Source organism: Lissotriton vulgaris, chromosome 1_1, assembly GCF_964263255.1.
Source record: "Lissotriton vulgaris chromosome 1_1, aLisVul1.2, whole genome shotgun sequence".
In the NCBI taxonomy this organism is placed as follows: domain Eukaryota; kingdom Metazoa; phylum Chordata; class Amphibia; order Caudata; family Salamandridae; genus Lissotriton; species Lissotriton vulgaris.
Window position 1 is genome coordinate 992822161 of NC_141685.1, and position 22831 is coordinate 992844991.

Below are 22831 nucleotides of genomic sequence, written 5' to 3' on the forward strand. Positions count from 1 at the left end.
GTGTTTACAACCTGCCTGGCAGCAGTGGCAGCACATGTAAGGAGGCCAGGAATGCATATATATATCCTTATTTAGATGACTGGGTGGTGAAAGCAAACTCCAAACAGAAATGCAAAGTGCACATAAACAAAGTGAAATCACCTCTGCTCAGTTTGGGATTTTCTCTAAACATGGAGAAATCCTCATCCATACCAGAACAAGAAAAACAGTTCCTGGGAGCAAGAATCAACTCTATACAACACGTACCTTTGTAAGAAAAGGATAATATCTTTATTGCAAGAAACTCACCAGTACCAGAAGGGTCAATCTCTGACAGTGAGGACTGTGGGGAAAACCTTGGTTAGATATGTTCTTTACTGACAAAAATGTGCAATGTCAGCAGTTCTGTGAGCTGGAGTTTCCAAAGCAGCTCTAGCTCAGAGATGCTTTTTGTCTTGTGGAGCTCAGACCTCTTTGTGGGGTACATCAGAGCGAAGAAAGGGTGGCTGTATAGAAGAGCACCATCTCATGATGGATCGTGCTCTGTATTAAAATCTTCTGCGCACTGGCTAAGAAGCACATCCCTGCAGGTTTGCGTGCTCATTCCATCAGAGCTAAAGCTGCAACCACTGCCTTAGCTTGTGGAGTTCCAGTTCTGGACAAATACCACTGCCTGGACAGTCAGATTAGTAGGGATGGGAATTTTGCCTGTTCGGTCTTGCAGGACTTCCTCATGTGAAATTGGTCCACAGATCTACTTCGTGGAGGTATTGCTTGGGTATCTATTCTAAGGTAAGTAATCTGCGGCCAGAAGTCTGTCAGAGGAACAAGTTACCTTTGCTAACGCTTTATCTGGTGGAGACTAGCCGCAGATCCCTTACCTACTCATCAATCCTCTCCGCTTTACGAACAGATTTCTAGGAACAAGCCTTTCTCCTTTCAGGGTCCTAGTTTTCGACACAAGTGGTCGGTGTACTTCGTGGCTCCGCGCTTCTGGTGTAGAAGGTTGCGAAAAGTAACTTGACATCAGCGCCTAGGTGGTGCCTATGTTGGCACTACGATGGTCACTTCTGGCGCCAATGATGCCAAGCAGAGTCGAATGACGCCACCTACTGGCGTGCAGGGGTACTGCTCATGAAACATTCCCATATCCAGTCTGATGCCTGGGGATAGTTGTAAGGTAAGGAATCTGTGGGTAGATGGTCTCTACCAGATAAGGCATAACTTGTTCGTTAACACTTAATGAGGAACACCTCTGTACCACTTTACAAGGCATCCCTAAAGATGGTCACATTAAAGACAGCTTTCCTTATTGCAATGACATCTCTTCGCAGAGTAAGGGAATTACAACCCCTCACAATCCAAGAGCTGTACATGCAAATAAATGAGGACAGGATAGTCATGAGGACAGACCATCATTTCCTACCAAAGGTTATATCATTTTTTCATATAAAACAGCCTGTTAATATACCATGATTCTTTCAAGAACCATAAACTCCAGAGGAAAGAGATCTACATATGTTAGACGCCACAAGAGCAATAATATTCTTGGGAGAAAACTAGAGCAATCAGGAAGGGAAAACAACTCTGCGTCATTCGCTGACGATAACAAAGGAAAACCAGTTACAAAAAATACCTTTGCAAGCTGGATCTATCACACAATCCAGATGTCATGTATCAGCAGTTGTACAACTACAAAGCAAGCCAAGGCCACGCCCTACTGACAAAAAAAGCAACAACAGCCTTTCATGCAACTATACCATTACAAGACATTTGCAGGGCATTGACTTGGTTATCATTGCATACTTCCACAATGCAATACAGCATATAATACAAATGAACAGGGAAACTCAAGTGGGACAAAGAATGTTGAAACATTTATTTACCAGCTCAAACTCATTTTCAACCCAGCCACCACTAGGATACAAATCGAGGCACACCATATGAATCCAGAAAACATTCATGCTGCAAAATGAAATGGTGTTTCACCTGTAAGAATAGTTTTGCAGCTTGGAGAATTTTCTGTCGTCAGATGTGACTTACTCGCCTCCCAAAAGATGAAGAAGTAAGAACATTTTAAAAAAAAAGAGAATCTGAAGATGGCTACCACGCTTGGAAGCTACCTGGGAGGGCGCATAATGTTAAGACAGGCTGGATCAGACACCAAATGGTGGCACTATCTATGCCAAAAAATAAAAAAAGCTGTTAAAGGACTACTACTATAAAGGAGAATTCTGGACCCAGCCACTAGATGGCAGAATAATGCACAGTGTATGAATCCAGAAAGTTCTTCAAGCTGCAAAACTAGTCTTATAGGTAAGAAACCATTTTGTTTTCTTTCAGCCTATAGAAAGGATTTTTGAGCGAATGTGAACTCTCAGCATTTACCAAACCTTTAACTTTTGCATTAATTTGCATTCATTGCTATTATATAACAAAACCTCTCTAGCTTTTGAGTCTTACTTAATCATTATGCCTCCCACTTAAAAATTAAATCTTTCTGGTCTGAGATTTATTTATTCTTTATCAGCATCTTTTTTCCCTTGTTTGTTACATTCCCCATTCTGGAATAATTTTGTGTTTTTTGCCTAAGCGTGGAAATTAGTGTATTTATAAATTTACCCAAAAGTTCCAACTTTATAAGTGGCACGGCGTCCATCTGAGGCTTTACAAATTTCTGCTGGATATGTCTAGCTGCAGGTTCTTTACATTATGAATCCCTCCAGGTGCCAGACTGGATCTGGAAACGTGCAATAGCTCTTCTGTGCCTTTTTGGGACGACACCATTGTCTCATCTCTAGCAACCACCCAGGACATGACATCATACAATTGAATAAGGTGCCACCCAGCAAACTGACTTCCTTTCCTTTTTCGGATTTGCATTTCTGGGAATGTTTTCCACTTAAGGGATGCTTGCAGGTGTTACTCTTGTGAAAGATGTCACTAATGGACTCGCTCAACATCTGTTTTTAATACCTGAACCTTAAGTCATGCAAGAATTGTCCTCATGCATGCCAAGGGCATCAAGAAATAGAACCCTAACATTTCATGGTGCGAGCTGAGATTAATACTGAGGTAAGCAGTGTTGTTGTAGTTCCCATGCAAGGTACTACTACTACTGCTGCTAGCATTTGCCAAGCCAATCCTGAAAGCTTGCGTCTTCCAGGGGTAGTAATAAATCATCCAAGATGCACACAAGAGACTTAGCTTCCTGACGCGGTTCCTGCTCCAGTGGTAATTTTTGTGGTTAGTGGCTCCTTCCTCACCTCTGGCCTGGACGTAGGCTTCAGAGACAGATTTTGTAGGGTTATCAGTGCCAAGTGTGGCCCAAGTACCTGCTCCAGATGTGGAACCTTCCGATTTGCTCTCTGCTCACCCAGCCCCCGTCTCTGAGCCCTCAAAGATCAGAGCCTTCATCTAGGAGATCTTGGCCTTCTTTTGAAGGACCTCCACTCGGTCTCCCTGTGATATATCTTGGCCTTTTGTGTTATTAGGAGCCCCAACTGTGGGCTCATTGACCCTGCTGGGTCTCCCAATGTTGTTAGACACGGGGCACAAAAGTTATTGGAGGAGACTCCTTACAAGTCTTGGCCTCTTAGTGAGTATTTTGACAGTCCTATGGAGCTGTTTGGTTTGGACTCAGACCGCATTCAGACATGGAACATAGTGTTTGTGGCATGTGTAGCTGTAGATGCACATGCTGTACATACTCGTACCATCTAATATTGGGCTCAGACGTGTTCAACGTGTTTTTCTATGAAGAAGACCTTCGAGTCACTCGTTATAATGACTTCTCCTATGACTGCTGATGTGCATGGACATTGGCTCCATTTAGATTGTTTTCTCCTTGGCTCTGCAGAATGCAAGTGGATTGACGCCAACTGAGTTAGACCTGGGGTGCCTTTTGGGGCTTCCCACTGAGGAAATTCTCCACTTATATGCTGGTCCTACACAAGGCCTCGGAGGTCCTTAAGCTGCCATTGCCTATGGAAGAGAACATGAACTACTTGGGCTGAGATTTTTCAGCTTGCTTCTGCTGTCGAACGGTTGTTCCCTTTCAATGCGTCATTGATGCACTCCATTCTAGTGGAGGGTAGTGGTAAGTTGCTAGGTCACCCATTGTTATTACTTGACACCTGGGGAGCCGAAATTTCTAAATTATGGTGGTTTAGGCGTACTCCGCCTCAAAACATAACCCACACTTTTCATGCTACCCCTGACTTGTAATGGCGTCAATGAAGATTGAGCAATGGGGAAGAAGACTTTTCTTCAGGAGTCCTCAACGTTTGTTCCATGTAACTTACCACCTAGTCTTGATCCCATGTCTTGTGGGAAATGGTACAATTGTTTATTTTGAATCACCCTGATTGCCTTTGTGATCATTTTGAAGAAGTTGTGCACAATCAGCAGGATGCTATGAAACCTCCGATATGCTCTAGCTTAGACATGATGGATTCAGTGGCATTGTCCATGGGCTCCTCTACTGCCATCTGCCACTACATGTGAATCACTTCACCGGGTTCTCAGGTGTTATGGATATGTCTTTTTTTTTTACTTGACAAGCAAGACTACCGTGGAGCGCTTTAAGCAGAATCAGGCCACAGTGTGATCGTTGTATCCAGATTCCCTAACACATCAGCTCCTCTCAGCAGTCCCACAAGTTCTGGGCTATTCCTGCGGCAGATCTTTAGATTGTCAGCTTTTGCGGTCTTTGAAGCAGTCCATGTTCTTTCAGTGCTACAGGGAATATGGTGTTTCAAGAAGCTGTTTAGGAGCAGCTTCCTTAACAACTTCCGTCCAAAGCTGTGTTGAACCCGCCTTTGAAGGAAACCCTGCAGTGTGTGAGTTAATAGTGTCCCATCAATTGACACACATGCAGTCCATCTCAATGGACCATTGGGGTCCTGCAAATTGTCAAGCAGACCTACCCTCCTTCTCTCCAAAGTTTTACTTCCCATTATTGCACCTGTCCCCTCAGTCTTCTCAGAGGACCATGCTTGAATTCTGCAACAGGATATCTTGGCACTTGTGAGCAAAGGTAATATGAACTTGTTTCCTGAGAACGAGGTTGGACAGGGAGTGCTAATCTTGTTATTTTCTTGTTACCAAGAAAGAGATCTCCACCCCATTCTGGACCTGTATGTTATGGCCGTCTTCCTCCATGGGGTGAAGTTCAAGATGCTGTCTCTAACACAGTTTCTCCTAGCTTTGGAGCTAGAAGATTGTAGGGTCTCTCAACTTGTAGGACGTTTATTTTCATAATGATTCTGTAGTTGCACAGAAGGTACCTGCATTTTGTGGTAGGTTACTCACTACTCATTTGCAGACAAAGCATTTGGAATAACATCTGCACCGTGAGTCTTCATGAAGCAGACATTAACTGTGGCATATCTTTGCAGTTCAATGTCTGTTTTTCTGTTGTTCAACTACTGTCTGCTAAATGTAGGATTGCCACAGCCAATGCTGTATCACTTTTGGACAATGATCTCTCTGATCTCCCTGTTCTTCCATCAGTGGTTTCCCATGAATTCCCCCCAAGTTGCAGCTCTAGTCCTCCCAATGTTGTCTTCATTGGTGCAGCGCTGAACACAGTCTCAAGGATTTCCTGCCTCACCAACAGGTTTTGGACGTTCAGATAATAATCTTGATAGGTCATAAAGGACCTGATAGTTTTGCACCTTCTGGGCCTCCTCCCCGCATGCATCTTGCTGGTGCATCGTGATCTGTGACACCGTAGTGCACTCCAGTTGTGTCTGCACTTGAAGGGCGGTCCTCGGCACTGATCCTATTGGATTTTAGTGCCGCTTTTGATACGGTTTCGCATCAAATTCTGATTCAAAGGCTGAGGGAGGCTGGCATTGCGGGCGCTGCTCTGACTTGGTTGTCTTCTTTTCTTTCAGACGGTTTGTTCCAAGTCTCGGCTCCCCCTTTTTCTTCTAGGATGCATCCTATCAAACGGGGTTCCCCAGGGCTCTGCCCTAAGCCCTACACTTTTTAACTTGTACGTCCTGCCGCTGGCCTTGCTAGCCAAAAGGAGAGGGTTGACAATTGTGTCATATGCTAATGACACTCAGCTTGTAGTCTCCCTCGCCAATGGCTGCCAGGACGAAGTAGCTAAGTTTCAAAGTGGCTTAGCGGCTGTAGCAGAGTGGTTGACGACTGTCTACAGCTTAATGCCAGCAAGACCGAGGTCTTGCTGGTGGGAAAGGATCCTGAGCTATGGAGCGGACATTGGTTGCCCTCCTCCCTGGGACCCCCTCCTATTCCAAAAAAAGTGGTGAAAAACCTGGGTGTGTGGGTTGTCTCGGCACTGAGTTTTCAAACCCAAACTAAGAAGGTAGCGGCAACCTGTCTTGGTATCTTACGTTGCCTTAGACCCATGTTGTTGTTTTTTTTACCCCTCCATTCGGCAGACCATTGTGCAAGCATCTGTTTTCTAGATTGGATTATGCCAATGTGCTCTACCTTGGGGTCAATAAGACTGAGATCTTAAGACTTCAGAGGGTCCAGAATGTTGCAGTTCTTCAAAGCAGTATAAAAGGGGGTGATGATGGAATGAGCATCTGAACCAATCAAACGCTCACACCCAGTCAACAGATCTTGGTTTAATCCATCATAGTTCTTTAGCCCACTCTGCCACCCCAGTTCAGACATGGCCATATGCAAGAACGCTTCTTGCCATGCCCAGGCGTTGTTCCACCTCTAGTACTATTCGGCGGCTACATTGGCTACCGGTGTAGAGAAGGGTGGAGTTTAATTCCCTTTGTTTTGCGTTTAAGATCTTGAAATCTCCCTTCTCCGGTATAGTGGCGGGCCTGCTTTCGTCTTACACTCCGCGGCGTCCTCTAACGCTCTGCTGGTAAAAACCTGGCTTCTATACCATGCGTGCAGAGAGCTCGTGCTTGTGGTCGCTCATTTCGTGTACTGGCTTCCAAGCTCTGGAATGGCCTTCCTTCTCATATTCGGAGCATGGATAATTATTTGATCTTTCGGAAAGCGATAAAAACCTATTTGTTCTCACAATAAGCTCTCCTTTCTTATGTTCCTTTGACGCCCCTGTCCCTCGTCTTTTTAACTGTGCTGAGACTTTCCTGCCGCAGGTGTTATTCTTTCTCATCGCCGGGATGCCCCATTGCTGGGGCAGCTGTGCGCTTTATAAACTATCTTAACATAACATAACATAACTTCAAGGTGACCCAGGAGCGGGGAGTCCTCAAGAAAAACATTTGTATTTCCCTAGAGTTCGCTGGTGACTTGAAGTGGTGGTTTTGACATCTCACTTCACATGCAGGATGCGTTTTTGCTTTCCATCAATGGTGGTCACAGTGGCTGATCTGTTAAGGCAAAACAGTTGTGGTGAGGTATTTCAGCAGCAGAGTGGTGTGGGCTTACGCCCCCTTTATCTGAAGGCATTAAGGCGGTGGCTTTAGGCTCAGACTCAAAATCTCTGGCTGGTCCTGAACTACTTGGCGATATCACTGATTGTATGGGTGGATAGTCTCATTTGGTGCATCTTGCTTGGCTGCTGGGTCACTACTCTGGTAGACTGGTTTCCTCTGAGTAGAATAACCGCTGCTCCCCGTTCTGCAACTGGCTGTTTCTGCTGCAAATTACCAGACTGGCCTCAGGGTTTGTTTTGTGGTTCTCTGATGTGCTCTACATGTCCCTGTGCCTTCCTCCTCTGCTTCTATTTAGGATGGATCTCTTCTTGTCAAGGGAGGGGCAGGTTCTTATGCCAAACATCCAAAGCCTCCCCCCCTCATGCCTGGAGATTGAGATGGGCAATATGAGTTTGTGATCTGCCTGCTGAGGTTATAGACATAAATTTGTCGGCTCATCATATTCTGGGCGTTGGTTCTGTTATGTCTCTCGGTGCACAGAGGTGGAAGTTGATCCTGTGAAGGCGCGATCTGACGTGTTCCTCTTTGTGCTTTCCATGGTTTGGCAGGGCTTTTCTATGAGCAAGGTAAGTGGCCTTCTCTTTTAGTTATTTTTTCCTTTGCCAGAAAGCCATCATTATTGAAGCCTCCTATAAGAAACATTATTCAAAGGAGTTGATCCATTTGTTTTCCTCTTTGTCACGCCTCATTGGGGTCTAAACTTGGAGCTCATGTTCTTGCTGGATTCAACCTTTTGGCCAATGCACAGTTGCCCCTGTGACTGCTTACGGCAAAGACTGTCTTCTTGATAGTCATTATCTTGGGTTGTCATGTTAATGAGATGCAGGCATTGTCTGTTCATCCTTTCATCTGGATAAACTTGACCCAACAACTATGGTTTCTGTCCTGCAGATGGCCACTCTGCCGATTTTTCTCCCTGCCCTCCTCATCCCACCAAAAAGAAGGGACTGCACCGCTTCACCTTAGTTTGTGCACAGCGTTTAGATTTTACATTCATAGGCCTACGAGTACTGGATTGATGATCAGATTTCCCTGGGCTATGCTGGTTACGAGCGAGGCAAGGTGATTTAGAAGCGGACCATCTCCCTTCGGATTCTAGAATGCACTCTTGCTACGAAGGAGCCCTATGAGAGTCCCTTCTGTTGGTTCTTCAGTCATGTCCCAACTTGCAACTCTCCTTGATATTTGCCAGGCTGCAACATGGACATGGTCCAAACCTTCACCAGATTTTTACTGTGACACTGGAATCTACAGGGATTGCAATTTTTTTATGTTTGTGTTGCAGAACTTCTTGTTTTGACAATCTCCCCAGACCCACCATCTGGGAGATTCTGCTTGGGTACTGATTTCAGAGGTGAGCAATGTACAGCTCGGAAGTATCCATCAGAAGAATAAGTTACATGTCTTCGGTAATGATCTTTCTGATGAATACTCTTTATGCACATTCCTCACCGATCTAGCTCACTCCCGGTACTGAGGAGTGGGCACGGGATTTTTAATAAGCTCCCACGTTAATTTTGATTAACTACAACTTCTGGCAATCTCGTCCACCTCATATATGCCTTATAACGCATGGAAAAATACACTGAAGCCAGTGTGCTGGGTTGCCACCTTATACAGATCCCTGATGTCATGTCTGTGGTGGTTCCCAAAGCAAAGAGTTATCTATGTTGCCACGAGCGTGCACTAGAGACCTATTACAAATTTGCAGATCCTGTCTGACTCTGGAAGGGATTCAAGAGGCAATGAATCTGCAGGTAGAGTATCCATCAGAATTATCCTTGCTGAAGTTAAGTAACTTGCTCTTTGTAGCAATACTTGTTGAATTATTATTGAACTCATCCCTTTCCTCACTAACTATGCATAATTCTGAGCCGGCATTAGTGGTCAGGAAGTGACTAACTTTACAACTCTGTTAAGTTGGAGAGTGGGCTGCTCATGCATGTGAGGTTTGAACCTGCACTCAGTGCTTATCAACATTGTTTGTGAACCAGATAACAAATTTTCTGATTCAGTCACCTTTCCTCTTCTCTTTGCTTTTCTTTGCCTTATTATTGGTTGTGTTTGATAGACTAGTTCAAAACTAATGTGGACCAATTACACTCGGCATTTGGGCCTCTCTCTTGCTTCGTTCTCTCATCTGGCATTTAAACACTCCGATTTTGCTTTTCCCTGCTGAGATTTCAAACGGGCAATTAATTCGCCATAACCAAGCCATAGTCATGGTTTTGAAGTAGTGCCAGAACTTAGGGCCCTAAGCTGTTAGCAGTGCACAATAGATTTTAAAGTTTAGATTCAAGCTCCTCAAGTAGTTTTAAGAATTGAAAGCATTGGACGTACTTGGAAATATTAGATTTCTTGTAAAAATCCACGTTGCTGATCAATAACTTTTTTTTGTCAGCTAAAGTATGGCTTTTTTAACCACTATTAGATTTATTAGGCTTTAGGAGCTTTTCTCTCCAGTAAGAGGCTTTGTTTGTCATGCTTATGAGCAGAAGTTACACCATTCGCCAATTGCTGAAAAATATGAATTATACCCGCTTTTAGTTTTTAAGAAAAGGCTACTAGTGGCTCACCAGCACTAGGGGAAGTCTTTACTTTTTCAGTCTTTCTTCCAGTTCAGTGCTTTTTTGCCTCCTTTTGATGTGCTTTTGTATTCCCTCCCAGGTCAAAATGGAGAACTGTGAGTACCAGGAAGCCCAGGAGTTTGCTGCCGATGTGCGGTTGATGTTTTCAAATTGTTATAAGTACAATCCTCCAGACCATGAAGTGGTAGCTATGGCACGGAAACTACAGGTAACAAGAACTAGTGCAGTACTTCTCTCCTTCTTTGCTGAATTGGCATCTGAGTGTTGAGCTTTCCGAGTTACCTTTAGCTGTGTAATGCCGCTGGCATGTTTAAGAGATGAAACTAGTAGAGTGGTGCCAGTAGAAAATGTTGCTCTATATTCCTTAAAAGCCAAGGAGTCTATTTCTTGAAGACTTTCTGCATACCTCCCTGTACCAATCTAGGATAATAGGGATATTCCCTTTCCTGCAAGCAGGGGGAAGCAAACTGAAGTGAGTTCGAACAGTCTACCCTCTGCCTCTCAGTTCAGTTCTGTTTCTCTCAGCAGGAGGAGACAGCTCCCTCACTCCCATTGGATGGGATGGGACTCCTTTCAGTTAGTTAATTTTTTCCAGGGTGATTTCAAGCATCATTAAAACAGTGCTTGTTAGCTAGGAGCAAGTCGTCCAGTTAACCACTGCTTTCCCTTTTGTGGGGTGATGTAGGACTTGCACAAGCTGCAGCCGGTACCATTTGCCAGCTTATTGCAGCTTGGTTGCCATTTCCTAAATATTTTTCTCCATCTTTGGTTGGAGAGTTAAAAGCAGCCATTTCTGCATGGATATGTGTCATACTTTCAATATAGAGCCTGTCCGAACTAAAGGATATCTCAATTAAGGAGAAAAGCATAAAAGATCATCAATGGAGGATTACTCCCAGGGCTACTATGGGTTACTCAGAAATGACACTGCAGTCTATGAATCTCGTCTCTCAAGTGACGAGCATCAGTGCTTTGTGAGGCTTTCGGTTTTGTTAATTTTGTCTCTTAGGAGTTGATACTAACACCAGCTTTTTCCAGGTGTATGTACTGCACCCCACAGGAACAAAACACATTTTTTGAGGTCACAATGTGGTTGAAAAGTCACTTGGAGATGTGTGCTTTGTTGCCTCTTGTTCAGTTTCCCTTTTTTGTGGTCATAGCAGATCCAGAGAATGACACTTCTCTTGTATTTCTACAGTTTGCTTAAACTGGTGATCTGTAATTTTGTTTAAATTGTGATTTTTTAAAGCTCCTATGATCCAGAGGTTTGCCCTTCATGAATAAGGCTATCCCAGGATAAATGTTCCATTAAAAATTGCACAATTGGATTCAGAAGTAATTTGCTCTTAAAACGGAGTAGACTTCAAAGCAGAGTGCTGAATAACTTGGGGTAAGACTTGTTTTAGTTCAGCATACTCCTAGATGTTTCTCCTTCCAATCGGAGGCAAAATGACTACGGAGTGTGGCTTGTCCTGTGGTATTGTAGCACAAATGCTGACATCATTGGCTTTGTTCTTTGTATGGCCCAGGATGACATGCCCAGCAGGAACGGAATAACTGAAAGCTGCCTAGTCTGCTTGAGGGCAGTGATCAGCAAGGTAGGTGTGTTCGTTTTGTCATTGCTTGCAAGCAGTGGCCTTTAAGGATCCAAAGGTTGCAGACACATGCTTGAGTGGTAAGACCCCTTTTCAGGGCAGAACATCAGCATAACTACCTCTGCTGGCCTAAAAACAAAAAGATGCAAAAAGATAGGATTGTCTAAGAGGGAAATCCAGATCTTTTGATAGGCTATCTTAGTCAGCCAAGACATGCTCATTGCTCAGTACAGTGACTAAGCATTGTAGGGAGGAGACTTCTTAAAAGCATTCAACAAACTGAGTCCTTGAGAGGGTAGGAGGCTACTTGCATAGTTTCTTTGCCAAAGTCAGAAACTTAACATTAAGGAAACAATTGGTTCTCTTGGACAAGTATCTCCACTAGTATATGCCTGACAAATCCAACATAGGAGTATATCACACGGTTGCTCAATTTTCTGGAAAGATTTACTGTTAAAGGATGAAAGACACACCAATAAATCTAGATTAATCCACCCTGAGGAGAGACATCAGTAATTGTTGCCCTGCTCTCCCTGGATGGATAGAAGTCCAGCTACTCGATTATGTGTTGCTAATTAACCATGATTCCACATTTCTAAAGAATCACTTTGCAAATATCTGGTTCTCAGAAGGTATTCATGACCTGTTTGGACTTTTGACGGAAACTTCCACAACCAAGTTTTTTGATTCTGGATGACTCTATCGGGTGCATAGACATATGGTCTCCTTTGTTAATTAGACCTGGGTAGTCACAAAAGAAAGAAATGTTGACACTAAACCCTTAGTTGACCCTGGATTGATTCCTGTCGAATACCTTGAAAACAGATGTTGAGAGGATTCTCTGTGTTGTCTTTAATGATATTTACCAACCTTGGGGCCTGGATTGTGCTTCTATATACTTGTGTACATTATCAGACCCCTGAGCACTACACCGTCTTCAATAGATCACTTTATATACACCATCTGTTTTTGTCTATAATATATATCAATGAAAAGTGGAAAGAATACTTTGATTAATCTTATTACTCATAATCCTTTATCCTTAATTGTATATTCTTCCACAAAAGCGAATAACCGCTGTATTCTGTATGTGTTATATACTCCATGCCGATGATTGAACGGTCAGGCATATACTAGTGGAGCTACTGGTCCAAGAGGTATAATTGTTGCAAAATATTAAGTATACTCCAGTCCTGTTGGTTCTGACGGGTTCTCCTTGTTTATATATTTGAAGGTCAGAAACTTAGCAGCTTAACTTACATGAAATGTGGGTAGTAGTTTATCGGCCTGCAAAGCCAATACTTACTATGAATTTCAGTAGTTGTATTAAGGTATATTACAGTGACATTTTTTGTTTGAAGCACATTAAAAACCTTTCAGGCATTAACATTCGCAGGCCCATTAGCAGTGAAATGACTATTTCTATTTACTAAATGATGGAAGTGTACCTGTGCCAGTAAATCTTCTTTAATAAAGACAAGGATGTCCTTAGTGTGTCTCGACTTGGTTTCAATTGTTTTCTAGCAATCCAGACAGTCCACCTTTTGATTTGTACTGCTCATACCCCCAAAAAGTGGCATTTGCTATGTGGGAGGAGCCACTGTGCATCAGACTGTAAATTGAGAAGGGGGAATTTGGGAGTCTTTGAAGCTGTGTTGTCATGGATTTAAGCTTTCCTGTCATTTTCCAGAGTATGAGTTGAGATCTGTTGCATACAACGCACACCCCCAGCCCCTCCCAAAGAAACAGATTTGCACAAAGAAAGAACCAGATGAGGGAATTTTGATTGACTGAAAATTCTTATTCTACAGAAGCCTTTGTGCTAGTCTGCATTCCTCCCAATGTGTGTCGAAGCACCAGTCAGTGAATTCAGGTATGTTTTGATGGGTTAGAAATTGATTTATAGACTCAGAATTATGGCTGAGTAGTCTTATCTTTTTTTGGGAACTGAAGTGAGTGGCAGAGGGTGTGCTGTTCCAGCTCACTTGAGTTCTTTCCTCCCTTCTCCACCTCACACTCCTCTGCTGGCAAGAACAGGAACACCTTTACATCCTGGATTGGTACAGAGGAGAATGCAGTCAGATTTTTCAGGTAAGAATCAAACTTTTACTCCCCATGCACCAAAAGTATTTTTCTGCTTTTAGCAAGCTTTTATATATAAAGATTCTATTATTAAGGGGAAAACTGTCTAAACATGTATTCCATTGTGTGCACAAACACATCTTTACGACTGTGCTGCTAGAACAAGTTCAGCTATTTCTACCAGCAACATTCAGTGGCCATTTGACTGCTAAAATCCACTCAGATTACTGCTTCCTCACAATGCTTTAATGCTGCATTAATTGCCCAGGTGTGTCTTATGCTCATTGTATCAACAAGGTGCAGCTCTTTTTGTTGAAGAAATGTAATTTATTATTTTCTGCATGAAGCAATAGTTCTGGCAAGACACTTGGTTGGAAACCATCCTACTGATGACCCTGTTGTGCTTCATCACTTTGTGCTTATTGGTATTCTTTACACTTGTCTTTCCCTACTCTATTTTCTGGATCCTCATGTCCTCCCATGCATACTCAAGACCTACCACTGCACCAGCAATCAATATATAGCTATATACATATCACCCTCACTTGACATGGACGCTTGCTTGCCTTCCTTATTTCCTGCAGTTGTGATTTGTTTTTATTGGTGCCCAGAAACAGTGTTACTATTATTTCAAATTCAGTTTATTGAATTTTAGATTGACATGGAAAAAAATGCAGTACATATGCAACAGTTTGTCAAGATAGGCCCAGAGGTACAGAAATCACGTGTAGGTTACAGCTTGTTCACAAGTTCTGTAGCATTGGAAACTTATGAATGGTTACAATCATTTCAAGTTGCAGTTAGTATTTTGTGGCTTTCCGTCAATCCGCCTTCTAAGCAGAGGAACATAGAAAGGAAACTTAACATATCTAAAAAACCAACAAAACCGTGATGTCATGAGGCAAATAATGTAATTGTCTAGAGGGTTGGGTTCCGGGGCCAATGAGTAGGCGTCTGCCCAGCTGTGAACTGCCCTCTAAGCTGCCATAACCTCAGATATGGAACAGGTTAAGGGCCCTTCGCTGCGGGGCGCAGGCAGTCAGCGGGAGCCCCTCAGTAGAGATGAAGCAGCCGCAGTTCAATGCGGTATTGGAGACGTTTGTGCAACATGAAGGTAAATATGATGTGCTGACGACGTTTGGAGTAATGATGTGCTGAGGATTATCGAAAATACTTCTTATGAAAAAAATTGAACTGTGGCTGCTTCGTCTCTACTGAATACCTAACAGAACTGTACATAGCTATACCATTATTGCTGCATCACGTTTTCTACAGTGTTTTATAGACATTGGAATATCTTCAGAAGAATTGAGATCGGTTACCTGACACTTCCAACTATTGCCCTCAAAAAGCCCTGGCAGCCTAGCCCATAGGCAACCATTATAAAGAAAGAAAAAGGAAACTGTACTTTTAGGAAACCTGGGACATCCAGTATCCCATCGTACTCAGCCAGAGTAAGTTACCTCAGTTCTTTTTCCTGCCTCCTGCTGACAGAACCCTTAGAGCATTGAACTCCACCTGTTTTGGTTTTTCATCTCAAAACATTTTCAGATATCAGTGACCACTGTTTCATATGACACCTTTTGTCTTTGTCAGTGATTTTTTTCTGACAGAACACCGGAATTTTTCTGTTTTAAAATGTCTTCTGTTTTTGATAAATGTCCTCACTGTGGTAGGAAAAAGACCAAAACAGACCCACACGAGGTCAGTATTATTTGTCTGACTTCTGTGACATCTGCAGAAAATTTTCCAGGCATACCCTGGTTGACAGGGACGATATTCGCCTGCAAGGTAAATATTGGTAATTGGGTGGTTTCTTCACACCTTGGGCGCGGAAGAAATTAGATCTGAAGGTGACTAGGACATGGTTGTTGGCCATCATCGTTTTTACCAGTGGTGAAGAAGGATTCCACATGCAAAGTCGTTGGTGAGTGGACTACAGCTCTGATTTTTTGGGGCATTTCTGGCTGGAAAATCCATGGCAGACTGTAAACCAGCTCACTTGAAAATTCTTTTGACTGTATTCATGGTTCTACAGGTTGAGTGAAGTGTGATGAATGCCATGACGATTCTTCTCTTCAGAAGAAAAATGGAAAACTATTTAGCTGATCAAACCTTAACAGGAGCTGATGCTTGGCTAACGCTAAATCTATTCTCTTGAGTGCAACTGGAAGAGAATTGTCTGTTACAATCTTTCAAGACTTTCATTGAAAAGGAGACACACATATCACATTGCTTTTGACCATAATCAAGGGTGAAAGCATGCTGCAAACAGAGTGCCTATTCTTAGAATAAACCTATCTCGTTAACCGCAGAATATTTTTGAACCTTTACTGCTTTATCTGCTTCTTTGACATCCCTTTCATAAAATGAAGTAAAAGCCCATTTATTTAATCTCATGAAGCAAATTTTGCAACTTATCTGTGAAAAATCCAAAGGTAAAGTGCCAAAACACCAAAGGAATTTGGGATTTTACCCCAGACTTTTCTTCTGCGGAAAAAATAAATAGTGGAGAGCCAACTCGACCTCAGAGGTCTGAACAAGTTTCTCAATCAGCAAATGTTTTTCTTGTTAATTCTTGAAGAAATGCTCTCATTCATAGAAAGTGGTGAGTTTCTAGCTTTAGTGGAATTGGTGGACCCGTACTTTATTATCTCCATATATCCAGAGCACAGTCGGTTCCTGCAGTTTCTTGTGAATGAGGGAAGCATTAACAATTTAAACCATTCTTTGTTTGATCCGGGATTGATGGTACTGAGAGAGTAGGTTCAATGTTTTCTGTTTGCGATTAGTCATTCAAGGTCTGCGTCTGTGACTGTAGATACACATGATGTGCATACTCCTGCCATCTAGTGTTGGGATGTGTGCAAGTTGTTTTCGAAGAAGTCTTTTGAGTCACCAGTTACTGTGACTCCTCTTTGTGATGTGCATGGTTATCGACTCCTCTGTTAGATTGTTTTATTGCCCCCATCAAGTTCGAAAATATGCTCTGGGTCGACACAGTCGCTGTGCTCTATCTGTTAGAGACTTTTAGCTGCAGATTCCAATCCTCCAAGTTATCATCAGGTGTCAGACTGGATCCGGAAACTTTTCGTGAGTAGTATCTCTGGTAGATAGTGTTGTCGGCTCTATGTGGCCTCGTCGACGTCATCTGCTCTGGAAGTGACGTGCTTTGTGCCTATATAGGTGCCACACCAGCACGCCGAGGTCTGTTCTTTTTTCATTCTGTGCCAGACAGCGCATATCCAAAGAGAGCTACCTCTAGTCCATTTCTGACTGAGCATTTTTTTAAACTTTTGTCTACATCTTTTTGAGAGATCTTCTGGTGTTGCAGGGATGCTAACTAGAAAGGCCAGCTTCAAGCCCTGCAGCACCGGTCATCGACCAATGTCTGTGAAGGATCCACACCTTTTTTGCCTATGGTGCCTGGAGGACGACTGCAACACAAAAGCCTGCGCCGATTGCGATGCCATGCACCTCCAGGACTTGAAGAAGTGGTCCTTCAAGCTCCTTGCTGCTTGATATGCGATGCTGCAGGTCTCGATCACGGTAAACAGGAAGGACCTGGGATCAGTATCGGAGCTCAAGATTCTCGTCGCACTCGAAGCCATTTGGTTAAGTCCCACCGGAAAAAGAACAAGAAGTACTTTGCCCCGTCCATCACAATCTTCATATTAGACGAGGGACCATCGTCTTTCGAGGCTGGGTTCTGCAGTTGAGCCTGCACCTGGGTTGGTTCCGCTCCTCCCCGAGTTTCCGGGAGCCACCCCCGCTCAACTCTGGAGTTTTGAGACCATGCGCTCATATTTGAGTGGCTTGTTACCACCTCTATGCCTTCAGGCCCCATGGGTTCGGAAGGGACAACTACTGGTTCCCTGCCGGCCGGTTGCCCTCGCCGCCAGTCTGGCCCCTTGGATCCAAGGATGGATCCGGAAACAGTGCCGGTCGTACCATCTTGACCTTAACCGGTGCAGGCGCTTTCAGCACCATGCCAATTCTGATCCACCGACATCGCCGTGGAGCTGGAGGGGCATCGTCTGACCCCTTCTCAGACTGCAGCCATACATTCCAGGCCAGAGCCTGAGTCCTATTCCTATGAGCTAGGACTCTGGAGGATTGGGAGTTGTCGCTGAACCCTGAAGAGTACCAGCCTTTAGATCCTAACATGGACTAGTGTGAGGACTTGGCAGTGGTCAGTGGACTGAAGACTTCCCTAGATATTAGCATGATTTCTCTTCTTACTGTGGCGTGAGAGGAGGGAGATTCGTTTGCTATGGTGGTGCAAAGGGCAGCTGAGGCCCTGGATCTTAGCCTGCCCTCAGTGGCAGTCAAGACGAACGTCTTGATACAGGTGCTTTAGCCTGGAGTGACTCCCTCAGAACGTCTTCTCCCATTTAATGAAGTCCTTACAGACGTTGTGCTTTGGACTTGATCAAAGCCCAGCTCAGGGGCTCCTGTGAACAGGACGATTGCCCGCTGACACTGACCTGCTCCAGGGGAACCCCAACTTCCTCACCCAACAACATACTCTGGAGAGCTTTGTGGTCCATGCAGCTACTTCCTGTGTAAATCCTGGCATATTTCCGACTGCCCCACCGGATAGGGAATCGAAAAGGCAAGAAAATGTTTCCTTTTGGGCTGTTACTCCCATTCTCTAAGGAATTGGGTTGTGCATGTGATGCCCAGGGTTCCAGGAGAGGCATGGACATTCTCTCTCAAGCTGTTGCTGACAGGAGAGATGCAGCTAAATTTACAATCTGTTTTGGACTGAATACCACGATTCACAAGGCAGAGCAGTTTCATTGACAGTGGCCTTACGACGATATGCCTGGCTGAGAAATGGCTTTTCAGGGGATGTCCAAGCATCGTTTATGAACATGCCCTTTGATGTCTTCTGACTCTATGGCGTCAAAACAGACGCGCAGGAGTGCTTTAAGGATAGCAGAGTTCTGGCCTGTTCATTAATCTTTTCCATAGCCCCTCGTCAACCCTGGTCTGCGTTTCATGGCATGGAAGTAGCTTCCAGCTGTCTTTACATGCCCAACCAACACTGTGCACAAACCTCTCAGCCTCTGTGTGGCCAAGGACATAGTACCCACAGACCTCATGAGTCGGGCATTCAGAGGTCAGGCCAGTACCCCCACTAGCAGGGCAGACTCAGCGACTAACCTCTTTAGTTTGCCCTCTTACCATCATGGATACCCAGTAGGAGGCAGGATACGCTATCATCTGCCCCACTGGAGGTCTCTCATATCAGACCTATGGGTACTTCAAATTGTCCGAAGGGGCTACTCCTTCCCCTTTGTGACTACCCCTCCACCCATGCCACGGGCTTGCGACCGGTTGATGGAGGATTATCTTACCTTGCTCCACCAGGAAGTGGCGATTCTCTTGGCCAAGGGAGTTAGAGATGGTGCAGACTCCAGAAGTAGGTTGTGGTTGTGGGTTGTGCCTATAGGCAGGTCCTGCCTGCCTATAGGCTAGCATTTTCAGTTTGCTCCCTTTTGGCTGTACAAGTACCCATCGGGTGTTCCCCAAGGTAATTGTGGTGGCTGCATCTCATCTGCTGAGCTCAGGGGTGCCAGTCTTCCCCTATCTCGATGTCTGACTGTTGAAGGTCGGTTCACCCCAGTCTGTCGTCTACCACTTCCAGAGTTCAGTGGACCTTCTGCATTTGCTGGGGTTCACTTTCAGCGTTCCAAAGTCACAACTGGCTCCCTCTCAGATGCTCCCTTTCATCTGAGCAGTTCTGAACATGGTGCAGTTTTGTGCCTATCCTCCTAAACGACACGCCCAGGATATTCAGGCTATGATACCGATGTTTCAGTCTCTATTCTGGATTTTGGTGAGATTGAGACTGAGACTCCTGGGACTCATGATCTCGTGCATCCAGTTTGTGGCACATGCCCATTGTCATATGTGGGCTCTGCAGTGGGACCTGAAGTTCTAGTGTACACAGCATCAGGGGAATCTCTCCCACGTGGTCAGATCATGGAGGGGACTGTGATCTGCAGTGGTGGTTAACAAATCGTGATTGGATCAGCCGCAGACCCCTCTCCCTTCCCCAACCAGATCAGACTGTAGTGACAGATGCATCTCTCCTAGGATGGCCATCTGGAGAGGTGGAGATCAGAGGTCTCTGGCAGAATCCGAACTCCACATAAACCTGTTGGAACTCTAGGCAATCTGGCTGCCATTAAAAGCCTGTTTACCATCCATCAAGGGAAGGCTAGTCCAAATGTTCACAGACTACACCACCTCCATGTGGTACTGCAACAGACGGGGCGGGTCGGGTTGTGGATCCTTTGTCAAGAGGCCCCTGTGTTTTAGGACATGGCTGGAACGTCAGGACAAATCTCTGCTGGTTCAACACTTGACGAGTTCTTTGAATGCCAGAGTGAATGAACTCAGCCGAAGTTGCCTAGCAGATCATGAGTGGCGTCTCCATCTGAAAGGGGTGCAAGGTCTCTTTCAGCAGTGGGGAGAGTCTTTCCTGTTTAGAACTGTTCGCCACTGCAGACACCATGTGTTTTCAGTAGTTCTGTGTGCTGGTGTTTCCAAGGCAGCTCATGCTCGGAGACGCTTTTTATCTCGAGTTAAGCTCACACCCATATCACTCCTGCCTAGAGTTCCCAAGAGGATAAGACACAACTGGACTGAGCTCTGAGCGTTTGGTATCCCAAGCTGTTGATCATAGGTCTCACACTCAGGCTGCGTCTTCGGAAGGACATTCTGTCGCAGCGGCAGTGGAGGGTTCTCCACAGAACCTGTCAATGCTCTACTTACATGCGTGGAGCTTGAGAGGTGACAGTTGACAGCTTTCGGCCTTCCGCCCGAAGTCTGCAATGTTACTTTGGCAGCCAGGCATCTCTCCACCATAATGGTATTCGCCTGCCGTTTTGGCAATTTGGCTGAATAGTTTGCAGAGAAAAATGTTGATCCGGTTTCTCTCCTGTCTCGGGTACTTATTTTTCTCCTTTTACTTGCCCAGCAGGGCTCAGATCTAGGCACATTAAAGGACTGCCTTCCTGTGAATTCAGCCTTTCTGCAGTTACCTGACCAGCCACCCTTCTTCAAACCCCCCCATTGTACATATGTTCTTGAAAGATCTGCCACATGTTTCCTCCTTCATCCTCCATACCTCAGTGGGACCTTAATCTAGTCCTTACGTTCTTGCTGTTTGCTTCCTTTGATCCCTTGCTCAACCTTCCTCACAGGGTCATTACAAGATGGCGTTCCTGATGGCAATAACATCTGCCGGGAGGGTCAATGAGCTTCAGACTTTGTCATCAAAGCCTCCATACCTGAACATTTACCCAGACAAGCTGTTTCTGCATACTATATCTTCCTTTTTAGGTTTCGCCTGGCCGTAGCACTGCGCAGCAGTGCTTGCGCTGGCGAAATCTTTTGATGTACAGTATGGGGCTTTGTCCCGCCTCTCTCTTCCATTGGCTAGCTCCATAAATGGAGGCTAGCCATTGGAAGAGATGGGTGTCTGTTACTCTTTCCTCCGTCACAACACGATTCGTGGGCGTTTTGGGTCTTTTTTTAAGTCCCGCCTCTTTTCTCTTCGTCATTCGGAGGTAGGCTTTACTGATTTCCCCTGACCGCCCCGATCGTCCAGAAATCGTCCTCGGGTGAGTCCTTGTTCTTTATAGCGTTGAAAAAGCACTACTGAGTAATGGGTAAACTTGAGAAAGTCTGCATCCATTTTAGCTAGTTCCGACTACAGAGACATTTATTTAAACAGTGCAAATTATCTTAAAACCCTCAGAAAAACTGTGCACGGGTTAAGTAAAAACGGGGAGCTTAGTTAAAAATAACGAACTATCAGAACTTCTCACAACTTTGGCGGTAAAAAAACATGCCCGTATTACAAACCTTAGCATAAATGTGTTAAAGTGGGCATCTTGTCCATGGGCGTTCCCCTCTGTTAACCCTTGTTCTGGGCTTTTGGTAGCACAGTATATTTAAACACCTATTAAACGTGGCCAAACAGAAATGTGAGGGGAGCTCTTGGTTACTGTGGTGTTTACCCACTCGGCAGGAATTTACCGCCACTTTTTCAGGGCGGTCCCTCCTCTCCCGTCACTTGAGCATCATGCTGTGCCCTTCAGTGTAACCCTGCACTGGCAAGAGATGCAAGTTTGTCCTCCCCCTGGCCTTTTTAGGATGATGCTTACCAAAACGATAGGTTTAAGTGGGTTTCAAATGGGGTCTGCATGAGATATCTTGTGTTGCAGTCTCTGCAAGGTGTTTGTGTTGATTTATCAGCTGTTTTGTTTCAGCCTATCATCTCACCCACAAATTATGCTGGTCTGTCTCCAGGTTTCTCCCAGTTTTAATTTATGTACACGCAACAAAGAAATTCAGTCTGCTCCGTGTAAATGTTGAAAAAAGTGTTTGTTGCGTGGAGAGGTGCCGCTTTCTGTTACTGTTTTATGCTGTAAGATGCTGATTAGGGCGCAGGATTTATATTGTCAAATGCTGTAAAGGAAAAGCAGAAAAGGAAAAATGCAGGGCGACGGGACCGGATAAATGATCAAACTTTAGGACATTTCAAAGCCCTGTCCGAATGAAGCTTTGTACGCAAAGGTTCGGAATTCCTCAGCCATGGCACAGCCAGAAAGAGGCTTTTGTTCAAATTCCCCAAGCCTGCTAAATTCCGGTGAAAGTGGGATGTAGGACGTGTTTGTTGCGTGGAGAGGTGCCACTTTCTGTTACTGTTTTATGCTGTAAGATGCTGATTAGGGCGCAGGATTTATATTGTCAAATGCTGTAAAGGAAAAGCAGAAAAGGAAAAATGCAGGGCGACGGGACCGGATAAATGATCAAACTTTAGGACATTTCAAAGCCCTGTCCGAATGAAGCTTTGTACGCAAAGGTTCGGAATTCCTCAGCCATGGCACAGCCAGAAAGAGGCTTTTGTTCAAATTCCCCAAGCCTGCTAAATTCCGGTGAAAGTGGGATGTAGGACATCCTAGTTGAAGCAACTTGCTGCTGCTTCCTCCTCTGAATCAGAGTAGGCGGATCTCCCAGAGATGCACCTTAGTAAGGATGTGCACCCCTACTGAATTCTGTCTGAAAGGCATATGTGGTTTTCAAAAGTTACAGCTATTGGCATTGTAAATAACATTTTTATTTATGTGTTGGTTTTGAAACAGATAAATAAATGGCATTGTCATTT

The 22831-nt window shown here is 44.5% G+C and overlaps 1 protein-coding gene across 6 annotated transcripts in view; it reads left to right on the forward strand.

Annotated features, from left to right (window-relative positions):
* BRD4 (bromodomain containing 4) overlaps window positions 1-22831 on the forward strand; it is a 1320550-nt gene that overhangs the window by 715498 nt on the left and 582221 nt on the right. For 4 of the 6 annotated variants that reach the window (XM_086960824.1, XM_086960816.1, XM_086960832.1 and 1 more), the window contains one exon: window positions 10047-10175. The exons of the other annotated variants lie outside the window; for them this stretch is intronic. In XM_086960824.1, the coding sequence (XP_086816950.1) occupies window positions 10047-10175 (129 nt within the window). The remainder of the gene's footprint in view (window positions 1-10046; window positions 10176-22831) is intronic. 6 annotated transcript variants of the gene reach the window in all.